The sequence below is a fragment of the Aythya fuligula genome, chromosome 2 (assembly GCF_009819795.1).
Source record: "Aythya fuligula isolate bAytFul2 chromosome 2, bAytFul2.pri, whole genome shotgun sequence".
NCBI lineage: Eukaryota > Metazoa > Chordata > Aves > Anseriformes > Anatidae > Aythya > Aythya fuligula.
Window position 1 is genome coordinate 143176469 of NC_045560.1, and position 25997 is coordinate 143202465.

At 37.1% G+C, this 25997-nt stretch overlaps 1 protein-coding gene across 1 annotated transcript in view; it reads right to left on the reverse strand.

Annotated features, from left to right (window-relative positions):
- The window catches only part of CSMD3 (CUB and Sushi multiple domains 3), a 681859-nt gene that overhangs the window by 284255 nt on the left and 371607 nt on the right, over nt 1-25997 (reverse strand). Inside the window, exons 14-17 of the mRNA XM_032181613.1 lie at nt 19764-19946; nt 18401-18727; nt 7176-7370; nt 877-1015 (exon numbers count right to left, since the gene is read on the reverse strand). Of these exons, the coding sequence (XP_032037504.1) occupies nt 877-1015; nt 7176-7370; nt 18401-18727; nt 19764-19946 (844 nt within the window). The remainder of the gene's footprint in view (nt 1-876; nt 1016-7175; nt 7371-18400; nt 18728-19763; nt 19947-25997) is intronic.

A 25997-nucleotide genomic window follows, 5' to 3' on the forward strand; every position in this document is an offset into this window, starting at 1 on the left:
TGAATGTGACCAGGACCAGTCAGAAGATGCAGTATATATAGCAACTGAGAAGTACTTGAATGATATTTGTGCATATAACTTTTCAAAAGAATTTTTTTTTTTTTTTTTTTTTTTTTCCTGGATCATAATCTAATTTCTTAATATTTACAATTAAGAATAATCTAGAACATGCTTAAAATATGTAGAACGTATGGATTTTTTTTAATTACATTTCATATTTTGCTTTCTCATAATGAGTTTAGATTCAACACCCACAGCTTGCTACCATTAGATTTAAGGCTCCTAACATGTTTCGTTCCTTTGAATCAGGAAGGGATGTAACAGGCAAAACATAGGAGAAGTGAACTGCTGCAGTAATTTGGGGAAACTGTAATTGCATCCTGCAAGCACCACTCCTTTCAGAAAAACAGATCAGATGACCTCGTAAATATTCATGATGGATTAAAAAAAAAATAATAAAGTATTTAATTCAGTTATGACTGTTAATTCGGATTCTCAGAGTTGAAGATTTCACACATTTGAGAAAAAGAAAATGGCTTCATAAGTATAATTCATCACAATAACACATTTACAAGCAAATTGAACATGTTAATCTTTATAAAGAGACCAAGCTATTAACTAGGGCAGACAGACTTCAATATATACAAAAGGTAGGAATTTCAAAAGCTTTTTAGTTCACTGAAGTGAAATTTACATTGAAGATAAAATTCATGCTCTGCAGGCACTAATATGTTTTGGAAAATTCTACCCAACAATACAATTACTTGATTTCAGAAAAAGTGAAAATTAAGTTTATGATAGAGCTAATAAACTATTGCTTCTGATAAAAAATATATATATATATATATATTAAATAAGAAAAATATTAGCCAAGACCTTTCAAATGTAATTTTGATAGAGTGTCCTGGTTCAGCTTCTATCACCCACTCACAATTCAAGGAGTCTTTATAATACCCAGGCCAGCCTGGAGAGAGGATTACTCCACTGGGAGATGAAAAATGCCCACCACATGGAGCTAAAAATAAAACAAAGACAAAGGTATAATAACACAAACTTATGATAAGTAATTTACCATTACCAATTTCATTATAGCATATGTATACTTAAATTTAAAAAACCCAGCTGCAGGAAGATGCAAGAAGACTTGAAGCTGACAGACTCCGCAGGGTTTGGAATCAGATGGCGAGGACTGAATTATAGATAAAGAACTGAATTAAGATAAAATTAACATTGCTCAGAAAGTGATGACATAAGCTTTTATACTGTATTTTTACAGCTACGATACATTTTACTGTAATAAAGGACATAGAGCAAAACACAGTGTTTAAAACCTGGGATTGTTTCTGCTTTTAATTATGAGCACAGAGAATCAAAAACAAACAAACAAAAAAAAAAGCTATGCAGAAGTTTCAGTTGAATATTAAGCTTGAAATTAGTAAAATGTCATTTCAGCTTTGACATGGATCCACTGTGAGACTACATGCATTTTATTTGTCAGGTTGGCAGTTCAAATTCCATGTTCCTGAAACAAATATACTTAACCATTTTTACAAGATTAGCTAATATTTTTGAAGCATTTGGCAAATACATTTTAAATGTTGTAAAATATCCATAGTCAAACAGAACTATTAGAAACAGTATGTACTATTTCTCTCTGTAATAGTAAGCAAAGATAAGCTATTAAAACATAACTAAAAACAAAGTATCTGATAATCATATTCAAAGTTTTTTAATGGCTTAATAATGCATTAATTACAGGAATAATCTCCACAGCTGTAGGTCTTGCAGAGATGTCTGCATTCCTGCTCGAAGTGTCACCTAGAGCAGGTTGCCCATGAGCAGGTCCAGATGGTTTCTGAAGATCTCCCAGGAGGAGATCCAAAATTCTCTGGTAAACCTGTGCCAGTGTTCTGCCTTGACAGTAAAGTGCTTCCTGATGTTCAGACAGAACCTCCTGTGTTTCAGTTTATGCCCATTGCCTCTTGTTCTGTCACTGGGCACTACCAAAAAGAATCTGGCTCCATCCTTTTTTGCACCCTCCCTCTAGGTATTTTTAGATAGTGGTCCGATCCACCCTGATTTTCCTCTTCTCCAGGCTGAACAGTCCCAGCTCTTTCAGACTTTCCTTATAGGAGAGATGCTCCAGTCATCAAATGATGCATCCTTCATCATCTCAGTCAGTGGCCCTTTGTTAGATCCCTTCCAGCATGTCTATGTCTCTCTAGATGTGGCCTTATCGTTGATGAAATAGAGGACAAGGATCATCCCCTTTGACCTGCTGGCAAAATGTTGCCTAATGCAGCCTAGGATACCATTAACCTTCTTTGTGGTGGGTGCACATAGCTGACTCATGTTCAACCTGGTATCCATTTTCTTTTCTACCAGGCAGAAAAGCTGGATGGCCTCCAGCATGTACTGGTGCCTGATGTTGTTCATCCCTGAGGACAGGACTTTCCACTTCTCCTTGTTGAACTTCTGTAGATTTTTGTATTCCCATTTTTTCCAGCCTGGTGAGGTCCCTCTGGATGGCAGCACAAACTATCAGCCACTTCCAGCTTCATGTCATCCATAAACTTACTGAGGGTAGACTCTGGCCCATCATCCATAAAGCTATTTATGTACTTAATTGTCAGAAGACATATTTATTTTTTTTATTTACTTACTTATTTTGTTTATTATTACTAGTATCATGTAAGTATCCAGTTAGAGGGCAGAAACTTTTGGGGAAAAGAATGCTGAACTATAAAGTTTCAGCACTCTTTCAATTCATTCTTTATGCATACAGGGCTACACAATGATGAAAAGAAATGTGCTACATTTTATACGTCTTACTGTATTGTTGGCAAGTCAGTAAGTCTCTTTACTAAACAGTGATTTATTTTTTTTAAATGACAATTTCTTACTTTTTTTTTTTTTTTTTTTTTGCTTAGACACCTCATATTCTCCGTATTTTTGCTGCTCATTTTAATGAAGCAGCACTGTACGTGCTATTGTCTAAATTATTCTGTACTTCTCCATGACAAAAATGTTTTAATTTTGTTCCATTTGACACACCTTCAAATTGAAGATCATGAATTATGACATAAATATCTGATCTCTGTTTTTCTCAGGAAATTACCAGGGTCCTGTATTGAAATGATGAACTGTTGTAATGAAGCATTTTATATTTTTAAGGACATAATATCCCTTCTTTCTCCTACTGTATGAAAAAAAATATATATATATTCTAAAAGTTATATAAAATTTAAAGTTCAGAACTAACAATTCTGCAAACATCTCTAAATATGCAATTTTAGAGTTTTAGTCTCCCCAGTCCAAACCCCTCCCTGTCTTAAAATATCATTTCTTAACTTTCACCTTAAGGTCCTTTTGTCAAACTACCTTCATCAAACACTATCAGTCAAACATACAGTATTTAAACTAAGAATTACATCAACACTTACAGTTGTAAGGTTAGCATTAAAACATTAATCATCCCTACATTTTATTGTATATAACTACTTATGCATATCCAAAATACATATGGAGCCAATATACTACAAAATATACTAACAAGAGTAATACCAGATGGTCTTATCCTGAGCTAGTGTACTACCATAGTTGGCACGTAGTATTGCTAAATTTGTGCAAAGCTCCACTTTATCACTAAATTTACATTGAACTGTTAAAGATTATATTTGGAAAACAGAAAAGAACTCTTTTACAAAAAATGATTCTACAAATATTACATTTGAAATAATACATATCTCTTTGATTGGGTAAATTCACTATGATTTCTCTTTGTATTTGGGATCTAACATAATAGTTTTGCTTTGATGTTTTTGTTGTTTTTTCTATTGTTTAAAGAAAATCCTGCTTGTCCTTCCTATGATTATGGCTGTTCCTGATGTCTTCAGTGCAAATTCTTTATCTGACATTTACTATCACATGCTGATTTCCCAGATCCAAGAATCCTGCCCTTCAGAATACGTGGGTGACTGGGCTTATCTTCTTCTCTCTTAAAGAGTTTTGTTTTTCAGAGATTAAAATTCTCCAGGTATCTTGCCAAATAACAGTTTCCCCATCCTTTTTTTTTTTTTTTTTTTTGCATTGCGTTTTAGTCCCTGTTCTTTCTTCCAGTTCTGTGGCTGGCAGATTTATACCCACTGTCAGTGGGTTAAAAATAAAATACCAGAAATATACTATAACCAGTGTTTGTCATCAAACAGAATATCTTTATCAAACACGAGCTTATGCAAATTACCAAAAAATAGTCAGCCTGATCTATGAATTCCCACAAATCCATTTCTATTTATATCTATTTCCTTGCATACTAAGGTATGGCAGTTGAGTCAGGAAACTTCTATGCATGAGTATGAGGAAAACTTTGATGACAGACTAATCAGTGAACAGAATACTTCGTAGGTTCACAGTTCTAGACATTTTTTTAAATTTTATTTTATTTTCCAAAATAAATTTTGGAATTTATCTTCTCACTGTAAGCATTACAGGGGTTATGCAGGTAGACTAAGAGTAGAGTTGCAGTCCATGTGTAACTGGACTATATTACAAGAGATTATGTGAAAGTCCTTCACATGACTCTCACACAAGGAGGATGAAAGACACAGGGACATGAATCTCACATGTAAATGCATAGTGGAATCACAAAATCAGGACTACTCTGCTAGGTAAGTGAAGATAGGAGCCAAGAGTGATGACACATATAGAGGCAGTTAGTGCCCTCACCAACACAGCATCATTGCGCTCCATCTAGTGCATCTAATGAATGACATTGCTAGTCGGTTGAGGGAAGTGATTCTCCCGCTCTACTCTGCACTGGTGTGGCCTCACCTCAAGTACTGTGTGCAGTTTTGGGCACCACAGTAAAAAAAGGATGTGAAACTATTGAAGAGCATCCAGAGAACTACTAAGATAGCCCAGAGGGGAAGACATATGAGGAACGGCTGAGTTCACTTGGTTTGTTCAGCCTGGAAAAGAGAAGGCTGAGAGGAGACCTCATCACAGTCTACAGCTTCCTCACGAGGGGGAGTGGAGGGGCAGGCTCTGATCTATTCTTGCTGGTGACCCATGATAGGACCCAAGGAAATGGAGTCAAGCTGCGACAGGGGAGGTTCAGGCTGGATATAAGGAAGAGGTTCTTCATTGAGAGGGTGGTCATGCACTGGAACAGGCTCTCCAAGGACATAGCCATGGCACCAAGCCTGTCGGAGCTTAAAAAATGTTTGGACTATGATCTCAGTTATATGGTCTGAATTTTTGGGAAGACCTGTGTGGAGCCAGAAGTTGGACTCAGTGATCCTTGTGGTTCCCTTCCAGCTTGGGGTATTCTATGATTCTATGATTTGAGCAAGGTGAGCAGGACTAGGTTGGTGACAGAAAATGGGTCTGGTGACATTCAAGTGACTATCGGATGAATGATGAACCAGGAGTTGAAAGGGCAGGGACTGACAGCCCCAGGCTGAGCTGAAATGGGGTCCTGGGCCATGGACAGGTTGGGGGGAGGCCCCAACAGAGGCTGTGGCAAAGCCTGCCTGTTGGTGCATCAGGCATATTGCCCTGACAAATGAGTATGCTGACCCTACCCACCTGTACCATATTGATTATTATATGGTTCTCTCCTATATACTGTAACAGAAGACATTTCTGCAGTGAAGAAAAAACTTCACATTAGTCACATTCAGTATCTCCTGGTCAGCATGTTGAGTTCGTGTATTTGACTTGGTATGTATGACAATGAAATTATGAGATGTGTGAAGGGCAAGCAGACTTGAGCTTATATAAAATGTCATTGTGTTATGAAGTCAATAAAAATTCAAAACATCCCATCAGACCAAATTAATTACACTAATAGCTTAAAATTAGATTCATTTGTCTTCAAGTTGTATCTTCAATCTTAAAAATATACCTAATTCTGCAGTAGATAAATACACTTAATTCAAATATACCAGCTTCCGAACCCTCAGGATTTCAGTCTGTGCTCCATCTAGAGTCTCAGACCATTTGAGCCATCTGAACCATTTAGAATGTATGGTTCAGACTCCAGTGTAGAGACAGACATTTAAAAATATTCCTATTATTTTAAGTATTTTATTAGCAATGTTAAACGGCTCCATAACATCATAATAAAGTAAGGTCCACGACTGTGTATCATCTAGGGAAACTGACCCATCTTGTATCTATGAAATCATTAGAATTTTGAACTTAAAGTTAAATGGATATGAATATTATAAGGAGTCACATTCATATATTAAAATTAAGAAAATTTTGTTAGGAAGGCAGTTCAATAGTGGAAATCTGAACTAAGCTTTTATTTAATATAAAATGCAACAGACTTTATAAATCACGTATCATCATTGATCAAATCATATTTTTAAGAGGTGAAAAGATCTTAAAATAAAAGGAAATGTAATGAAGCAAAGTTTATATTTTTGTACCTCTTAGTATAAAAAAGTACACAGAAATATGCTTAACATTGTTTTAGAGTTTGTGATGTACAGGAAGTACTTAATTTCTTTAATGAGAAAGATCAATTGTCAAGAGAATCTTCCAGAGGCTATGTGGATAGAAGAAACATAAGTGGAGCAACAGACAACTAAGACCTCTCTAATGGTATAAAATACCATTGCCCAAGATCTGAAAAAAGATCAACTTCTGCATTCTAATCTAATATGGCACTGAGTGCTCACTATTTAAAATCATTTATCTGTCTGAAGTCAGAAGTTAATAGTTGTGTTCTGAAGAAAACCTTCTAAATGAAACTGGGTGAAAATAACTGAAAAACAAACAAACAACAAAAAAAAAAAGAAATTGAAGGACAAACTTCTTGACTAAATACCGAGTGGCAAATTGAACTTAGATATTTATATTTGGAAACTGAGGAACAGAAATCTTCAATATATTTCTGTCAGATTCAGTGAAAACAGTGATTTTCTTTCCTGCTATTTCTTTCTCCTATATATTGACTAAGCTGATCAGGATACTGATGGGACTGGAATTTAAAAATGAAGACATGAATATTGTTGGTGTACTGTGGTGCCTCACTAGACTCCTTATTATGGAGTTGGTATTACAGGAGCTTTCTGCTATCCATTACCAAAAGTTTGAATTCCCTTTAGTGGCAACTTAAAAGACATTACACTGAGTCTTCATGAATCAGAAAGAAATATTATACATACCTCCACACTTAGGAATAGGTCCACTCCACATTACTTTTCCATCCACTAACATGCAAGTAATTGTTTCAGTTCCCTGTGTTTTGATAAATCCTTCCTCACAGATAACAGAAATTGAACTCCCCAACTGAAAATTGTCACCAAAACGCCGGGCATTGATTGGTACTCCAGGATCAGGGCACTCGTTATGTCCAAATGCTGTGTAAAAGGTAAAAAAAAAAAAAAAAAAAAAAAAAAAAGGCAGGGGAAGGAAGGAGAGAGGGTAAATAGTGTTATAATTTTTGCAAGTAATTTGTCAGAATTTTACTCTGTTAGTAAAACCAAACAATAGGGAAGTAAAGCTTGGCCAACAGCAAAAAATATACACTAGTACAAAAACTGGAACAGGTCGCCCAGAAAAATTGTGGATGCCCCATCTTTGGGAAGGTTGGTTTTTGAGTAACATGGTCTAGTGGAAGGTGTCCCTGCCCATTGGAGGGGGGTTGGAATCTTTAAGGTTCTTTCAAATCCAAACCATTCTATGATTCTATGGAAACAGACAAATTTATCTTCATATCAGAAGTGAGCAAAATCATATTTATAGCAATATCATCCAAATAGAAGATATGCATTCATTCTCTATTATATTCTCCTGCTTTATGTAAAAAGAATGCTGCATATAAATTTTAGATTTTAAAAAATGATGTTTTTTCAGCAGGAACAGATATCACAAGCACAATATCCACCTTCCTCAGGTATGATGATTTAAACTTATTTCTTCATAAGAATGCCTGTATATGAAGGAGACATCAGGCAGAAGATAGGACTATATGGTAAAAAGATGATTTTTCACAATATTTTTCTGCAGTTTTACTTATATATCTGTTAGACAAAATGTATCCAACCTACGTCATGAAATTTCCCAAATGTAAACATTATTCAAAAAGAAATATTAATTTCTTAAAACATATTTAAGAAAAATGAATTGTTCCACTTTATTTCCAGGAAATTATTCAATTTACTGTTAACTGAAATCAAACAAGGTATTCATATTAGTTTGCTTTCATGCTTTGATTGCTTCCTGCAATGGCAAGTATTCAAAAAGGTTCAACAGACACTCACACAATAATTATGGTAGTAAAATACTCTTTACAGAAAAATAAAATATACGAAGAACTTCCAAACATGTTAGTACACAAAATAAAATGGAAATGTTTAATTATTCTTATTGTTACTATAATTAATATCTACCTTTTTAAGAATATTGATTACACAAATATTATATATTAAAGGAATGCAAATGTTACACTGCTCTGGAAAGGATACAGATTATAACATGATTTTTAAATCAAAATACTTTTAAAATGAATAAACAACCTTCTTCCCTTTCAAGAAAACTGTATATAAAAGTATATAAAAAATAGCATATTTTTTACTAAAATTGTTAAGTCAGTTTGTATGAAGCAAGACTATAATTATTTCCAAAAACACAATTTTTTCTTGTGTTAGTTATATTTGCAAACTGTTATTATACTTTTCTTTTTTAAAGTTGCATCTTGTTAACAAAAAAGACTTTGCAGATCTTACATTACAGAAGAATTAAGCATCTTATTAAGCATTAATAAGCATTAATATTAATATTAATAATATTAATATTAAGCATTGGCTGTTATTATCTGAATAATAACAGCCAATAGAAAGTATTACTATATTGACATTTTGACTTAGAAAATGACACATACATGTATATTGGGAATAAAAATAGTGCTTCAATAGTTATCTACCATTGGAGGATAGCTTTCAAAAATGATGCAATCATTTTTTTTTTTTCCATAGTTTTTCCATTGGGGTCACAAAATTTTTGTCAATACATTAAACATACTTCTCACTGTTAGTGAAGGACTGATTGCATCTTTTTTCTTAGTAGCTTCAGATCAACCACACAGAGATAGATTTTTAATAGATATCTGCAAATTTAGATAAAAGTCATCTCCAGGTATAGCTTGCTTATGTACGACGCCAGCTTATTAAGGTTGTAACATCTGTTCATTGCTCTATATTTCAGCTCAGGAATTGAGAATTATGCTGCTACTGTTGCTCCCATGGAACTGACTGCACTGCATGGGATGGCTCTGGGAGGCAGGAGAGTGACAGATAGCCTACCCAAAAACAGTTGCTCTCTTAGCCTGGCCTGGCTGCAGTTACAGTACTTGATTCAGTATTCAGCCTGCCTATAATTCTAAAAAGATTGATGGTGGAAATGTAATAGTAGATATGCCTGAAACTGAAAAGAAAAAGCACAAATTTGCATATTCTTAATATTGACATGTGAGCCATCATCTATACATCAGAAAACAATAGAAAAGTTCTTCATGCAATATTACATGTAAAGAGGAGATACAGCTTTCTTGACATTTACTTATCCACTATTGTGTTTGCACTCGTATTTTAAGCAGAATCTCAAAAAAGCTATGCAGCGTAAACATAGTATAGGGTGACAGTGAAGTACTTTCAGCTCTGATATTAACTCAGAAGGATGTTAAAACCTGCATTTTGCATCAAAAAATGTGAAGAGGAGGAATGGCAAAGATCTGAAAAAACATGAAGGTAGGAATTAAGCTAACTGTAACCAAAACATCTGGTTTGAAACCTGCTCTGAAAGGTCCTTGGAAATAGGGCCAGAAAGGAATAGTCCACTGGCATGATTAATTGTTTTGGTAGATCGTTCTACGAAGAGTTTTAGCTGATGTCTACCAATGGCTTTGGAATATGTAACTCTTTCAGAGGAAAATACCAAAGAGCAATCAAGTTAAGAGAATATCAAATAATAAAGTGATATTTCAAAAAAAAAAAAAAAAAAGTTAAAAGTAATGTAAACAACTAATAGGCTACTCAGTATGTTACTTGTAAAATCATACCACTATGTAGCACACAACACAGTGTGAGGAATTCTATCCTGGGAAGTTCTGAGACTAAAAAGTCTAGCAGGAGGGAGTGCCAGCAAAAATTCCTTGTGATGGATATACCCTATCACTGCAATAACATGGACTAAAGGATATAAAATAACATGGACTTTGGATATAAAAACAATGCTTGGGAATGTAAACGTCATGGCCTACTGGGATAAAATCACTCAAGTAATTGAGTGATAATAAGTGATTGAGTGAAAATAAAATAAAAAAAATAAAAATCAAATGACCAGACACACTTCCCCAAACCTCTGACAACTCATTCCTCTGCCAGTGAAGAAAGGAGAGGTAGAGATAATTTTTCTGACTTTTTGGTCTTCTTTGCATTAAGTCCTTTGTCAGAGAAGCAATAAATATCTATACACCTTCACATGGGCCCAACTGTTGCACAGAAATTAATGTACACATTTTGCCTGTCCTGACCTAAGCTAGAAAATCCAGACTGAAGCAAAGAAACTATATAGCTGCACTGATGTAATTTATGTGACTATATTCAGATAGTGTGTCTAGTTCTGATCTCCATAATTCAACAAAGATGTAGATAAAGTGGGAAGCATTCATAAAAGAGTCACAAATGTGATAAAAAGTTCAGAGTTCTCCCTTAAATTGACGAGTCCAATGCATTTAGCTTATCAGAGGGAAGATTAAGGGATGACTGAGTTTATAAATAACTTCAAAGAGAACAGAAATGTCATTAAGGTCTCCTGGGTTTGGGATATAAACTGGAAGCAATGAGCCAGGAGTAAGTATGCAGTTCAAAGTAACTTAAACCAATGTAATTTCAGGCAGCTATGTTCCTATTTTCTGTGCCACCCAAGAAAGCACCTTCCAGCCTCATCATCTCTTTGACATCAACAGTGGTACATAGGCTATATATAAGTAAACCCATACACAGATCTGACCTCACTGAAACTCACAGCTTTTAGAGTTGCTAGGTCTTTGGTTACTTAAACATTTTCTGTATCATCCATTTTTCATGTCACACAGTTCTGTGGGCTTGTCCCAAAATTTAAAATCAGTTAAAAGATTTCTAATGAGTTATCAGATTTGTTGAAGACTTGGAGTAATTCTAAAATGAGATATTTGAAAAAAAAAAAAAACCACAATTTTTGTTTACTTCCAACAGAAGTTGAATTTAGGTTTAATTTTACTGAAACAAGAATAATTATCTGAAACCACGTATGTTGCTGTAATAAAAACAAATATGGAATAAAAACAGTTTGTGAGAAATGCTATTAAAAAATCAAATCATGTACTAGCAGATCAATTTTACTCTTCTCTATCCTAATAACTAAGAAACCTATCAATAAAGTTATTTATATTAGCACCTTACATTATTTTTAGAAAAGAGTAATTATGTTGTACCTTTTCTGTGATATACTTTTTCTACTCTTGAAGGAGAAAAAAGAGACTGATAGCTTTGAAAAGGGTTGGATATATACATAGTGGAAGTATTAGCAGAAAATTGATGTTTTTAATTAACTTTGGTTTTAAAATTGCCAAGACAAAGAGAAAATTACATTAATTCCATTTTTATTCTGTCTTGGTGTTCAACTATTTATTGTGGAAATTACTTCTGTAATTTATCAGACTGCAGCTGTTTTTACTGAAGTAAGATTGGACACATTTTCTGCAATTATTTTCTCTTTTGTAAGTAGATATTAACAGAGTTATTATCTACGTAGAGTTAAATGCACACACACTTCCATTCTAGCTTAAACATACCTTCTCCTCAATAAAAACATATATATGTTAAACAGCTCATATATATTAAATAATTCTTTAAAATAAATCTTTTTAGAGTGAGTGAGTTTCATTATACTACTGGTAAAAATTAATATTGTATTGTTACTTCTTCATAAAAATAAAATTCCACCATTTGGCATTATCAACACCTTATTTGATGTGATTGCTAATTGAGTGATATCATAATTAGACTAGCATGTAAAATAGCTAAACACAATATAAAATGAGACAGGAAATAACTGGCTTCTTTTCCAAAGGCTAGGTACAACTCAGAGCTCTAAAGACAGAACTGCTATTTACTGCTGCAGCTCTGAATGGCAGTCTAGAAATTTTTCTCCCTGTGTCTGTTACAGCTTTAAGTTAGAAATATATTAATCAGGATATAAATAATATTAATTTACCTTCAGCCTATATATAAGCAAACCAAAACAGTGTGACTAACAACAGTATTTAAGAATTCTTTTTAACCTTGTAATGGTGCAGCCAGACTCAACACACAAACATTTTACATAAGCATGAGAGCAATCTGATTACCAAAAAGGAGGGATAGGCAGGGCAGGTGAGGTAGAGGTGTTATGCTGTATGTAAAGGAGAGATTCACAAAATCACAGAATCATCTAGGTTGGAAGAGACCTCCAAGATCACTGAGTCCAACCTCTGACCTAACACTAACAAGTCCTCCACTAAACCATATCGCTAAGATCTAAATCTAAACATCTTTTAAAGACCTTCAGGGATGGTGTCTCAACCACTTCCCTGGGCAGCCTGTTCCAATGCCTCACAACACTCTCAGTAAAGAAGTTCTTCCTAATATCTACCCTAAAATACGTCTGGTGCAACTTTAGTCCATTCCCCCTCGTCCTGTCAACAGGCACGTGGGAGAACAGACCAACCCCCACCTCACTACAGCCTCCTTTAAAGTACTTATAAAGAGTGATAAGGTCTTCCTGAGCATCCTATTCTCCAGGCTGAACAACCTCAGATCCCTCAGCCGCTCCTCCTAGGACTTGTTCTCCAGACCCCTCACCAGCTTCGTCGCCCTTCTCTGGACTCTTTCGAGCACCTCGATGTCCTTCTTGTAGCGTGGGGCCCAAAACTGAACACAGTACTCAAGGTGCAGCCTCACCAGAGCCGAGTACAGGGGGACAATCACTTCCCTAGACCTGCTGGCCACACTGCTTCTTTCTCTGTTGGCCTTCTTGGCCACCTGAGCACACTGCTGGCTCATATTCAGCCAACTATCCACCAATACTCCCAGGTCCTTCTCCGCCTGGCAGCTTTCCAACCACTCATGTCCCAGCCTGTAGCTCTGCTTGGGGTCATTGCGCTCCAGGTGCAGGACCCGGCACTTGGCCTTGTCGAACCTCATGCAGTTGACCTCAGCCCATCGGTCCAGCCTATCCAGATCCTCCTGCAGAGCCTTCCTACCCTCGAGCAGATCGACACACACCCCTAACTTGGTGTTGTCTGCAAACTTACTGAGGGTGCACTCGATCCCTTGCCATTAGGGATCATCTGGTGACAGATGGTCACCAGTGGTATTCCTCAAGGCTCAATTCTGGAGCGAGTTGAAAGCTTCTGGGTGAAGATTACAGGGAATGGACAGCAAAGCAGATGTCATCATGGGGGTCTACTATAAACCACCAACCCAGAACAATGGCACAGATGAACTATTCTACAGGCAACTGAGGGAAATTTTGGGACCAGTTGTCACTGTCCTGATGGGAGACTCCAGCATCACAGACATAAACTTGGAAAATCATACTGCCACAACAAGTATGGGAAATTCCTAAAGCATGCTGAAGACAACTTTCTGTCTTAAGTACTGAGTGAGCCAACTAGGAAAGGTGCCCTCCTAGATATGTTGTTTGAGAATAGGGAAGGCACTGTGGGAGATGTCACGGTAGATGGCTGTCCTGGTTTTGGCAGGGATAATTTTATTCCTAGTGGCTCTTATGTTTCATGTTTTGGATTTACAAAGAGAATAATGCTGTTAACACACTGATGTTTTATTTGTTGCAGAACAGTGTTTACACTAAATCAAGGGCTTTTCAGCCTCTCATACCGCCCTGCCAGTGAGGAGGCTGGGGGTGCACAAGAGGCTGGGAGGGGACAGAAACAGGACAGCTGACCCGAACTGGTCAAAAGGAAAATCCCATATGACGTGTGGATCATATGACTTCATTCAGGACAATAAAAACTGGGAAGGTTGGCGCAGGCAGGAGGACTGCTGCTTGGCAACTGGCAGGGCAGGGCATTGGTCAGTGGGTGATGTGCAATTGCATTGTGTATTACTTCTTTTTTATATATGTTTATTATTGTTAATATTATTTTCCCTTCATTTTCTACCCTACTAAACTCTCTTTATCTCAAATCATGAGTTTATATTTTTCCCTTCCAATTCTCACCCCCATCCCACTTGGGGAGGGGAGTGAGTGAATGTCTGTGTAGTGCTGAGCTGCCTGCTGGGTTAGACCACAACAGTTACTATCTTGGCTGCAGTGATCATAAATTAGTTGACTTCAACATTTTTGGTGTAAGGAGAAAAAAGGTCAGCAGAGTTGCCACCATGAGAACAGACTTTAAGCTTGTGAGGGAGCTAGTTAGCAGTGTCCCTCTGGAATCTGCTTTAGAGGAATTAAGGGTCCATGAGCTGTTTGCTTGTCAAAAAACACCTTTTAAAATCCCAGAAGCAGACAATCTCATTGTGCTGCAAGTCAAGCAAGTGGGGCAGAAGACTAGCCTCTCTGAACAGGGAATCCTTCCTGGAACTAGGGCAGAAAGAGACAGTATATGACCTGTGGAGGCAAGGTCTGGCTTCACAGGGAGATTGCAGAGCTGCAGTTTGCATTGAAAGGTAGAAAACAAGAAAAGCAATACCCAACTTGAGTTGACACTGACCAGTGTGGTGTCAGACAACAAAAAAGACTTTTTGAAGTATGTTAACAGCAAGAGGAGGTCAAAGGGAAACATTAGACTGATGCTTGGAGCAGATGGTCACTTCAAATGTAAGGAGGAAAAGGTCAAGGCCTTTTTTCCCAATGTCTTTTTTTACCTTAGTAACTTACAAGGGCTTCTGGGCTGCTGAGACCTAAGTGTTGGAGGACCATGACTTTCCATCTGTGGTCACTGAAATTGTAAGGAAACGGCTGTATCAACTTAATGTTCCTAAGTTCACGGGGCCTGATGGCATTCACCTCAGAGTGACGAAGAAATTAGCAGCAGTGTTCTTATTAGGTGGTCCCCTCTCAACAATTTACCAAAGGTCATGGGAGTCTGGAGAGGTCCCTGCTGACTGAAAGCTAGCTAGCATTATATCCATCTACAAAAAGGGCTTGGGACAAGAACCTACATACTTGTAAGTCTAACTTCAGTCCCTGGAAAAGTTATGGAGAAGATTGTCCTGGGGGATATTGAAAGGCACTTAAAGAACAAAGCTGTTATCAGGCATAGTCAACATGGGTTTATGAAGAGAAAGTCCTGCCTTATTAATTTGTTCTCCTTTTATAATAAGGCCACCCACTTGGTGAATGAAGGGAAGGCAGCTGATGTAATCCTTCTGGATTTCAGTAAGGCCTTTGATATTGTCCTTCACAGTACCCTCTGGACAAATTGTTCGGCTGTGAAATAAATGTGTTCATTCTATGCTGGGTGATGAATTGGCCCAATGGTAGAGCTCAATGTGTTATAGTAAATGTGGCTGACAGATGGTCACCAGTGGTATTCCTCAAGGCTCAATTCTGGAGCGAGTTCTGTTCAACATTTTTATCAATGATGCATGATTGAAACTCACCAAGTTTGCTGTTGATACTAAACTGGGAGGTGCTGTTTGGTCCCTGGAGGGACAAGAAGCCTTGCAGAGGGATCTAGACAGATTAGAGCACTGGAAGATTAGGAATGGCATGAAGTTCAACAAAGGAAAATGCTGGGTCCTGCTCCTGGGAAGGAGTAATGACAGACACAATTACAAACTAGGAGACAAGGGGCTAGAGAACAGCTCAGCAAAAAGGGATCTGGATGTGCTGGTTGACGACAGGCTCAACATGAATCAGCAGTGTGCCCTGGCAAGCCAAGAGAGCAAACTGCATTATAGGGTGCATTTAACACAGCATAGCCAGCCAGCCAAAAGAGGTGATTTTCCCACTATGGTTTGCACTGGTGGAGACTCATCTTTAATACTGCATACAGTGCTGGTCTTCAGAATATAAAAAGGATGTTAAAGTACTTGAAAGCATCCAGAGAGGGCAACAAAGCTGTTTTTTTTACCAGCTTGGATGGAAGTCATGTCCTATGAGGAGAGGCTGAGAACACTTGGTTGTCTAGTTTTGAGAAGAGGCTAAGAGGTGACCTCATAGTTCTCTGCAGCTTCCTGAGGAGGTGAAGTGGAGACTTCCCTAAGTGTCAGTCTCTTCTCACTGGTAGCTTTTGACAGGACACACAAGAATAGCACAAAGCTGTGCCAGGGGAGGTTCATACTATATATATGGAAAATTCCTCTATAGTGAAGGTTGTCAAACACTGGAACAGGCTTCCTAGAGAGGTAGTTGATGCCCCATTGTCGTGGTTCCGCTCGAGTGGGCAGCCGAGCTCCACCACAGCCGCTCTCTCACTCTCCCTCCTCAAAGAGGAATGGGGAGAAAATATGTGAAAAGGGCTCAAGGATTGAGATAAGGACGAGAAAATCACGCAATAATTATTGTAACGGGCAAAACAGACTCGGCATAAGGAGATAGTAAGATTTATTGCCTACAACTAACAAGCGAGAGAAGTGAGAAAACAAAGGAAAAAAAAAAACAAAAGCACCTTCTCCCCCCATCCACCCTTTTCCACCTCCTCCCCCCGAGCGGCGCAGGGGAACGGGGAATGGGGGTTATGGTCAGTCTACAGCACTTCTTCTCTGCCGCTCCTTCTCGGTCACTCTCGTCCCCTGTGCTGTGGGGTCCCACCCACGGGATACAGTCCTTGATGAACTGATCCGGCGTGGGCTTCCCACAGGCAGCAGCTCTTCCAGAACTGCTCCAGATATGGGTCCGTACCACGGGGTCCATCCCTCAGGAGAAAACTGCTCCAACCTGGCTCCCCTACGGGCAGCAGCTCCTGCCAGATCACCTGCTCCTGCGTGGGCTCCTCTCCACGGGCTACAGGTCCGGCCCGGAATCTGCTCCGGCAGGGGTCTTCCACAGGCGGCAGCCTCCGTCGGTGCAGGGCCACCTGCTCCACCGTGGTCTCCTCCATGGGCTGCAGCGTGGAACCCTGCTCCACCGTGGTACTCCATGGGCTGCAGGGGGACATCCTGCTTCACCATGGTCCTCACCACAGGCCGCAGGGGACTTCTGCTCCGGCGCCTGGAGCACCTCTCCCCCTCCTTCTACACTGACCTTGGTGCAAGGCTGTTCTCCCACTCCCTTGACTCTCCCGGCTGCTGTGTGGCGCAGCGTTTTTTCCCTGTCTTAAATATGCTCTCACAGAGGCGCAAAACAACATCGCTTATTGGCTCGGATCTGGAAAACAATGGGGCCCTTCCCAAACATGGGGCAGCTTCTAGATCTTTCTCACAGAAACCACCCCTATGGCTCCCTGCTACCAAAACCTTGCCACGTAAACCCACTACACCCATGTGTATCATTCTTCAAGAGACATTTGGACAATGCCCTCCATAATAACCTTTAACATTTAGTTACCTCTGAAGAAGTCAGGCAGTTGGACTAGATGATCTTTGAAGGTCATCTAACTATTGACATCCAGCTGAACTGTTCTATTCTATTTTATTCTAAAGGCAAAGAAAGATGAATATAGTTGCACACAAAAGGTACCCAAGTAGCAAAACATTGCTAAAAGGCAAGATAAGCACAAGGGGCTACGAATAGCCAGCACATCATCCTGAATACACAAAGATGACTGGCAAGACAAAAACATTAAAAGATGTAATACTACCAATGAGAACAAGATATCTGTTTGTCAGGGAGTGGAGAAAAAAGCTTAAAATTGTCAGGCATATGGAAGGAAGATCAGACAAAAAGAAGATAAGCTTAGTGTAGTTCAACATATCAAATAGTTCTCATGGCTCCTCACCTTGACCTCAATGACTATGAACCAGCAAAGATTGCAGCCATCAGCTCCAGGGTATTATATATTCACAGCTCAATTAGTATGAGTTCTCAGTGAGGTTGTATGTGTAATGATAATTAATATTATATAACATTTAACCAGTAGCACAAACTTTTCAAGTGATTTTAACAAATTTACTGAAGTTTAATTTTATAATTTGAAAATGACCTAATTTTCAGTGTTCTAAACATCCCACCACAATGATCTCTAATGCAGTAAGTGATAAATATACACGTTTTCAGCTGCAAAATAGCATCTGAAAGGCAATCTGAACACCTAAATCAGGTATTTTTTTTGGTATATAGGATTTGTGTGAAGGTGTCTTGTGTAACATCCTTTTTACATGCATATATATTCCTCTCAAACTATGTTGAAAACAAAATACACACTTTAATTAAAAAAAAGTAAAAATAAACTATTACTCACTGTTGTAAGTGATGTTAAATCCACGTCCTGACATGGAATGGTCAGCTTGAAACTCCAGCCTCAAAATATGACCATTACTGGTAAGATGGGAAGGAACTTCAGCACCAGTAAATGTTCCTATTATAGGAGAATCTGGAGAGTCACCATCTTTAACTGCAAGGAAGTCAAACTGAGATTCCAAGTCAAAGTCATTAAAAGAGAGATGGATTCGGCTCCCAGGGTCTGAAATTATTGTCCAGATACAATTTAAGTTATTTCCATATCCTTCTGGATAATCAGGTGAAAGAACAGTTCCCATTGGTGCAGTGAAATTGGAAAGGCAAGGAACTGCCAAAAAAAGAGACAAAGACATTAGACAATAGAAGAAAACAAATTAAGAATGATTTATTTTATTATAAGAGATCTTAAAACTTGGTTGTTATCACAACTGAATAATTCAGCATTTGTTACAATCAGGTGTGAAGCCACAAAGGAAGGTTGTTGAGTCTTCAGGTAATAATGAATAGCCTTGTTGCACTGGAAACCTACAGCAGTCCTTATAATGTACTCATGTTCAACAGTCCTTAATCAGTTGGCACTACTTATTTTCTCCTTTAGAGAACTGTTTATATGAACAGACCTCTCACAAAGCCCACTAAGTTTCAAAGGGTCAAGAGTACCCTTATCATTTGTTGTTTACACAGGAGCTCAAGATATTAACTAGCCTCAAAGAGACAAAAGAGTTGTTTTGCTATCACCAGGATAATATTTTATATTCAACCATTTCAGTTAAGCCATATTAAATTGCAAGGATGAAAGCAACTGATTGCACTCTGTATATATTTGATCTGTACTATTTTAGTGGAAATGTTAAGAAAGAAATGTGTTGCCACAGACACTTATCTCAACATTATTTTTACTTATGTTGCATAATGTAAATGATAAATGATCATAGACATGTATAGCTCTAAATTCTAAATTGTGTTCCAATATAAGACATGGGGAAAAATCCTTAAATAATTTAAACCCTTGATTACAGTTCAGCAGTTGGTAATCTAAGGAAATATATTACCTTAAAAAATCTACAGCTTCCCATAAAAAAGCCAATAATAAAATATTACATCTCAGTCTATGACAATTCATATCACATAAAGGCAATTCCTTTAGTACTACTACTACTAATAAAGTATTTTAACAGTTCTAGAATTTTTATTAGGCATAGCCTTTAGGGAAACCCACCACTGAACAAAAGCAAATTCATTCTGTAAGCAGAATTAATTATACTATGCTTTTTAATAAATCATACAAATTATTATCTATAATTGAAAATACATTGTAATGCTATGTATCATAAAATAATAATAACAAAAGTTTTGTTACATACAAATACAAATTGGTATATTTGCAGACCACTGGTTATTTTCTTGGCAAATGATAGATTTCTCTCCGATTAATTCAAATCCAAACTGACACTCAAATCTTAAAACATCCCGGTTGGAAAATCCATCCCCTTCTCTGATACCATACAGTGGTGTTCCAGGATCCCCACAGCTTTCCTTTTCAATTTCTGTTGAAATAAAAATAATAAAAAAAAAGAATAAGAATAAGAATAAGAATAAGAATAAGAATAAGAATAAGAATAAGAATAAGAATAAGAATAAGAATAAGAATAAGAATAAGAATTTACTTCTAGAAGAATAAAACATATAGTACAAGCAAATGAAGACTTCACATAACACCTGCTGAAATGCACCACTGAGTCTGATTCTATGCTCTAACTTCCTATTGAGGAAATTCTGTGTAAGGATTTTAGAAAAATCAGAGCTCTTTGTGTTAATAGGGCACTTCAAATTAAAATCAAATGAGCAAAAATATTTCTATTTACTTAAAAAAAAAAAAAAACAAACACAAATTAGGCAATAATAGTATCAAGCAAAATACTATTCGCATTATGCAAGCATTTAAAATTTATGACTGAGACCAGTATCCCACTCTGTCAAACACTGTCCAAATTCCAATACACATTAAATTAATGAAACAATGAAATAGAGGGGGGAAAAAAAAAAGAGAGAGTAGGAAGGGTCCTCAGAAGGTCTCTAGGCCAAGCTCCTGCTCAAAGCAGGCTCAGCTCTGAGGTCTAACTGAGGTTGCTCAGGACTTCTTTTCCAGTCAGGTCTTGAAAATCTCCCAGGATGGAGAGACAGTTGTGGGCAATCTCTTCTACTGCTTGACTGCCCACATGGGAAAAACACTTTTATGCAGTATGATCTTCTAATTTTAATGGCCATTGTCTCCCATCCTCCCATCATGTGTCAACGTTAAAGGCCTCTGTCTTCTTGATATCCTCCTCGTTAAGTACTGTCAGGCTGACATTAAGCCTCACTTCTCCAGGTTGGGCAAGCTGAGCTCCCACAGGCCCTTCTCACAGGGCAGGAGTTCCAGTCCCCTGAGCACCTCTGCAGCCCAGTTCCAGTTCCCTGAGCACCTCGACAGCCCTCCACTGAACTCAATTGATCTCTTGATCCACTCAGTCGATCTGTCCCTCAAACCTGGATGCAGTCTAATGAATGCCAGGTAAACAAGAATAATGACTTCTATCAATCTGTGCTGATGCTATCACCCTTTCTCTGCTGCCAAGGGCCTTTCTGAAGAGACTTTCCCCACCCAATGTTGCCAGGAGTTATTCATTCCCAGGTGCATGGCTTTGCACCTGACCTTGTTGAATTTCATTGAGTGACAGCAGGCACATTCTTCTGGTCTGCCTAGGTTCCTCTGGATAGCATCCCTGTTTTTGAGCATATTCAACTGTTTCAGTTTTGTGTCATCTGCAGACTTTGTGAGAGTGCACTCCATAGCGTCTTCACAGTCCATGACAAAATGGAATATGACAGAGTATGCTCCTGTAGTACTCTTCTTGCTCCTGGTATTCAGGTACAGTATTAACTACATTAACTACTAACCTCTGTCCTTTCATCCAGTCTTACCACCACCACCACCTTTGGACTTTCACACATCTGGTTATCTTCCATCCAAGTCAGGACATTATATTTACTACTTGGGATGAGTGGACAGAGTCTAAAGCCCCAATAAGGTTGGCACAGGCAACATCCACTGCTCTCCCCTTGTCCAGTGATCTAGTGATTTATTATAAAGGACAAACAGAGTGGTCAGATGCGATTACCCTTGGTAAATTCATGCCGAATGTTCCCATGAATGTTCTTTATGAAATGGCTTCCAAGAGGACTTGACCTGTGACCTTGACCTAGGAGTTTAAATAAAGATGACCAGGCTGCAGTTGCAATTGCGCAGGTCAAGTTTTTGGCTTTTGTTGAAGATGGGTACAACCTTTTTCCAGTCTTTGGGGATATCTCCTCTGCTCCACAAACTGCCAGAGATGTTAGAAAGTGACCTTGCAAGAAGATCCCACAGCTATCTCAGCAACCTTGAATGCAGTCTGTCATGTCTCAGAAACTTGTAGGGAAATTGTTATGCTCAAGATATGAAACTTTGGTTCATCATCATTGTCCTGGTTTCAGTAAGAACAGAATTAATTTTCTTCCTAGTAGCTGGTGGAATGCTGTGTTTTGGTTTAGGATGAGAAGAGTGCTGATAACACCCTGATGTTTTAATTGTTGCAGAGCAGTGCTTATACCAAGCCAAGGACATCTCAGCCTTTTGCTCTGTCCTGCCAACAGGCAGGCTGGGGGTGCAGTAAGAGCTGGGAGGGGACAGACCCAGGACAGGTGACCCAAACTAGCCAAAGAGGTATTCCATACCATCTGACGTCATGCTAAACAATATATAGGGGTGGCTAGCCGGGGGGAGGGGGCCGGACTGCTCGGGGTTAGGCTGGGCATCGGTCAGCGGGTGGTGAGCAATTGCATTGTGCATCACTTGTTTGTACATATTATTATTACTTTCCTATTATCACCATTGTAACATTATTGTTATTATTGTTATTATTATTTTGTTATTATTATTTTCCTGTCTTATTAAACTGTCTTTATCTCAACTCACGGGCTTCACTTTCCATTTCTCTCCCCCGTCCCAGAGAGGGAGGGGGGAGGGTGAGCGAACGGCTGCGTGGTATTTAGCTGCCAGCCGGGTTAAACCACGACAGTCATATAGATTCATCTTCTATAAACACAGAAAAATTGTACATAGGTAATGGAGATTCAGGACAAAATTATTTTCTCTGTCTAACCCAGTTATAACAAACTTCTTTCACAAGGGGTCCTAACTACAAAAAAAGGACATAAATTTTAAAATAAAATTGATGCATAACGTGCATTAGCAGTAGCAATAAGTATCCCTAAACTGTATTTTGAACATTTCACTTTAAGAACATTTTTTTGAACATTTCACTTGCTGTCAGTTATTCCAGGTTTCCACATTTGTTAGTTCAACAGTGAGGGAATAGCAAAACAAAACACTACAACAACCAGCAATTATTTCAATTTTCACTCAACTAAGTTTTCTAGAGTCATATTGTCATCTACAGAAGCCTCATTTCTGAAATCCTTCTATTATTGCTCTGAACACAACTGAAACATGACAAAATCAAATTTATAATGTTAATTTCAACAAGGCAATTAAAAGGAGTTGAAGATTTGAAGACTGACTCTTCTTCTAGAGGTTTGAAAGGTTTTGTTATTCCATTTGATTAAAGAAAAATCAAACCCAACCAAAAACCTAACAAAGCATAATAAATATCAACACTTATTACATGTATTTTTTCAAACACTCCTAGGAGGAGGAGAATATGATTCATAATTAAAGAAAGATAAAAAACAGGTTCAGACTCTCGCCCCAAAATATACTAATAATACATAATAAAGGTTAGAGCTGGTCTGAACAAAATATCTTAAAACATCGTAACGAAGACAAAAACTCCATCCTCCTACCTGCAATGTTGATGAGACTGTGAATGTCAAACTGACAGAATATAAAACTGTTAATTGCCAAAGGGAAAAAATCTAGGCTATCCTGGGAAATTAATAATAATCTAAGTACCTCAGTCATCTCATATTTTGTTTGGGTAAACAAATATATTCTATAAATATTAGTTCTCCAACAAGTAATTACAGCAGGTAACATTATGTAGTTTTCTCACAGAATATATGATAAATGTCTTTATATCTACTTCTATGTATTATCTTCTGGGGCTACTGTTTTGAAATAGTTACACCAATGGTTTTCTCTAATTACTATTTTATACTAAGCATACTAAGAGTTTCTATGTCTTTTTGACACTTTTAATAAAAACATAATGGACTGAAGCTGATACAGTGAGCTTGCTCATCTTGTCTCCTACCAGACATTAAGAAGACTTAAAGGAATTGATTCTGCATTTCAAAAGATCTTATGTAGAGTATAATTATTAACAAGAGTAAGTTGGGAAAAAAAAAAAAAGAAAAGTATGTCACATATTTATCTTATGTATGTTATGTATGTGTGAGAAAGCATCCATAGGTTCTTTTTTTTTTTTTTTTCACTTTTATAAATGGCATTAAGTTGACCAAGATGTTATTTAAATGACAGTTTAAAATGAAATAAACTATCCACAATCTCAGTTTGTATCTGTTTACATTTACAGCAATATTTTTTTTATTACTTTAACCTTTTCTGCACACCTTGCTTATGCTCTACACTCTAAATTTCACGTTAGTATCAGTTCATTTCTGAATTTTAAACAGAACACTTTTGTGTCATTACTTAGTTCTTCCTAAGAGTAGAAATGATAGCTATTTCTTGGATTTAAGTACAAACAGCTTTTGGATTTGTTTGGAGAATGGTAATGATCTTTCTTAGAAAGGAAAACAAAAGAAAACAAAACAAAAAAAAACCCTGCTTACTGGGCATCAGTATATCAGTCAGATAATCACATTTTCAGTAACATGATCTTAGGATAGAGTACTATTATAGCTTTGTTTGAAATCCCTACAAGGGATAAATGATATTCAGATTCACAAATTTTGCTGCTAGCTCTTCAAATCTGTTTCAGCTTCCCTGAACTGAATATGTTTCAGTAACTCCTAAAAAGATAGTTTCAGAGCCTGACAAAGTCTCATTTCTTGTTATGAACAAGTTCCTTACTGAAAAAAATAAATTTGTAATAAAGAAAATACTTCATGGTTGTTTAAGGTTATCACAATAGACTTTAATACATTTCACTGAGTAATGCCATCAATAAAAATTATTTTTTCAACAATATATAAATATAGATAGATATATATGACATAGATTGAGATGATAGAGATAGATAGAGATTAGATAGAGATATATAGATATAGACATATAGATAGGTATAGGTACAGAGGAGAGAGAGAAAGAAAAGAAACTTCAGTACGATTCACCAGACAAGAGAAATAAAAGGCATTATGAGCTAATATCCTGGAATATAGCTGCATTTAAAGAATCTACCTCTGTAACTTTTTGACAAAAAGCATCACAGATTATAATACAGGTTTTCATACAATACATACAACTTATAACAAATTTGTAATTTACAGCAGAAGTTGTTATAACACATTTTAGTGTTTTTTGTTGTTGGTGGTGGTTGTTTTTTTTTTTTTTAATTTTACTAATATTTTAGTATTTTAGTACTTTTGTGTTTTAGTACTATTACAGGATATTGGATAGTATAACTGTTTGAAAGAAGTCTGTTACATATAATGACTAACTTTGAAAAGTCAAACGTCATCTTACTGCTCAAGCACATTTTTGCAGTTTATTTTATATTTTGGTTACTTTATATTTTTATATTTTGCTTTATGTTATGTTTTATGATTTATTCTGCTTATTGAGATTTGCAGTTCACACTAGATACAGTAAGAGATGGCTAGGATGGATTTGTCATTTTTCTGTGGTCACTACGACCAACTTAAAGTTTTATGATCCAGAACACCAGTATTGCTATTTGTGCCTGAGAAAAAATGACTTATCATAATCTTATTTCCATTAGATCATTCTTTCCTTCTTTGTTAAAACAAAATTAAATTAAAAAGCACCTCTATGTGTAATAAGAGTTTGATAAATGTGTTAATAATTACTCAGGAATCTCAGGTTTAAAGCTATTGATAGGAGCAACAAAAAATGCAATCAGCTTGTTTTCAGAAATTATTTCAAAACTCCACAGGAAAAATAAAAATCAAAGGTTAAAAATTCTGTTGATATTATAATATAGAGATGTGCTAATGCTTTCAGCATAAATCTTTCTTTCCCCACTGCTCCCACCCCCTGTTTCTGAATGCCTGTGTCTAGGGAGAGGGAAAGATGGAAGGGAGTCAGCTGCAACCAAAATATTTTGTGATTTTTTACATATTCCTTCAAAGTCCACTGTACCATGTGGAACATAATGACATGGAAGGGAATTAAAAGAGGCACGAGCTCTTTTTTTGTTAAAGACTAAATCTTGTTGGGATTGTTTGGGATACCCTTATTTTGGAAACTTAGCACTTGAAAGGTGCTAAGTCTACGATCCCAGTGCACTGAATCAAGCTTATAATTGCCAACATATTTTCTAACAACAAATATCAAAGACAGAACCACAGAATCGTGGAATCATCTAGGTTGGAAGAGACCTCCAAGATCACCGAGTACAATCTCTGACCTAACA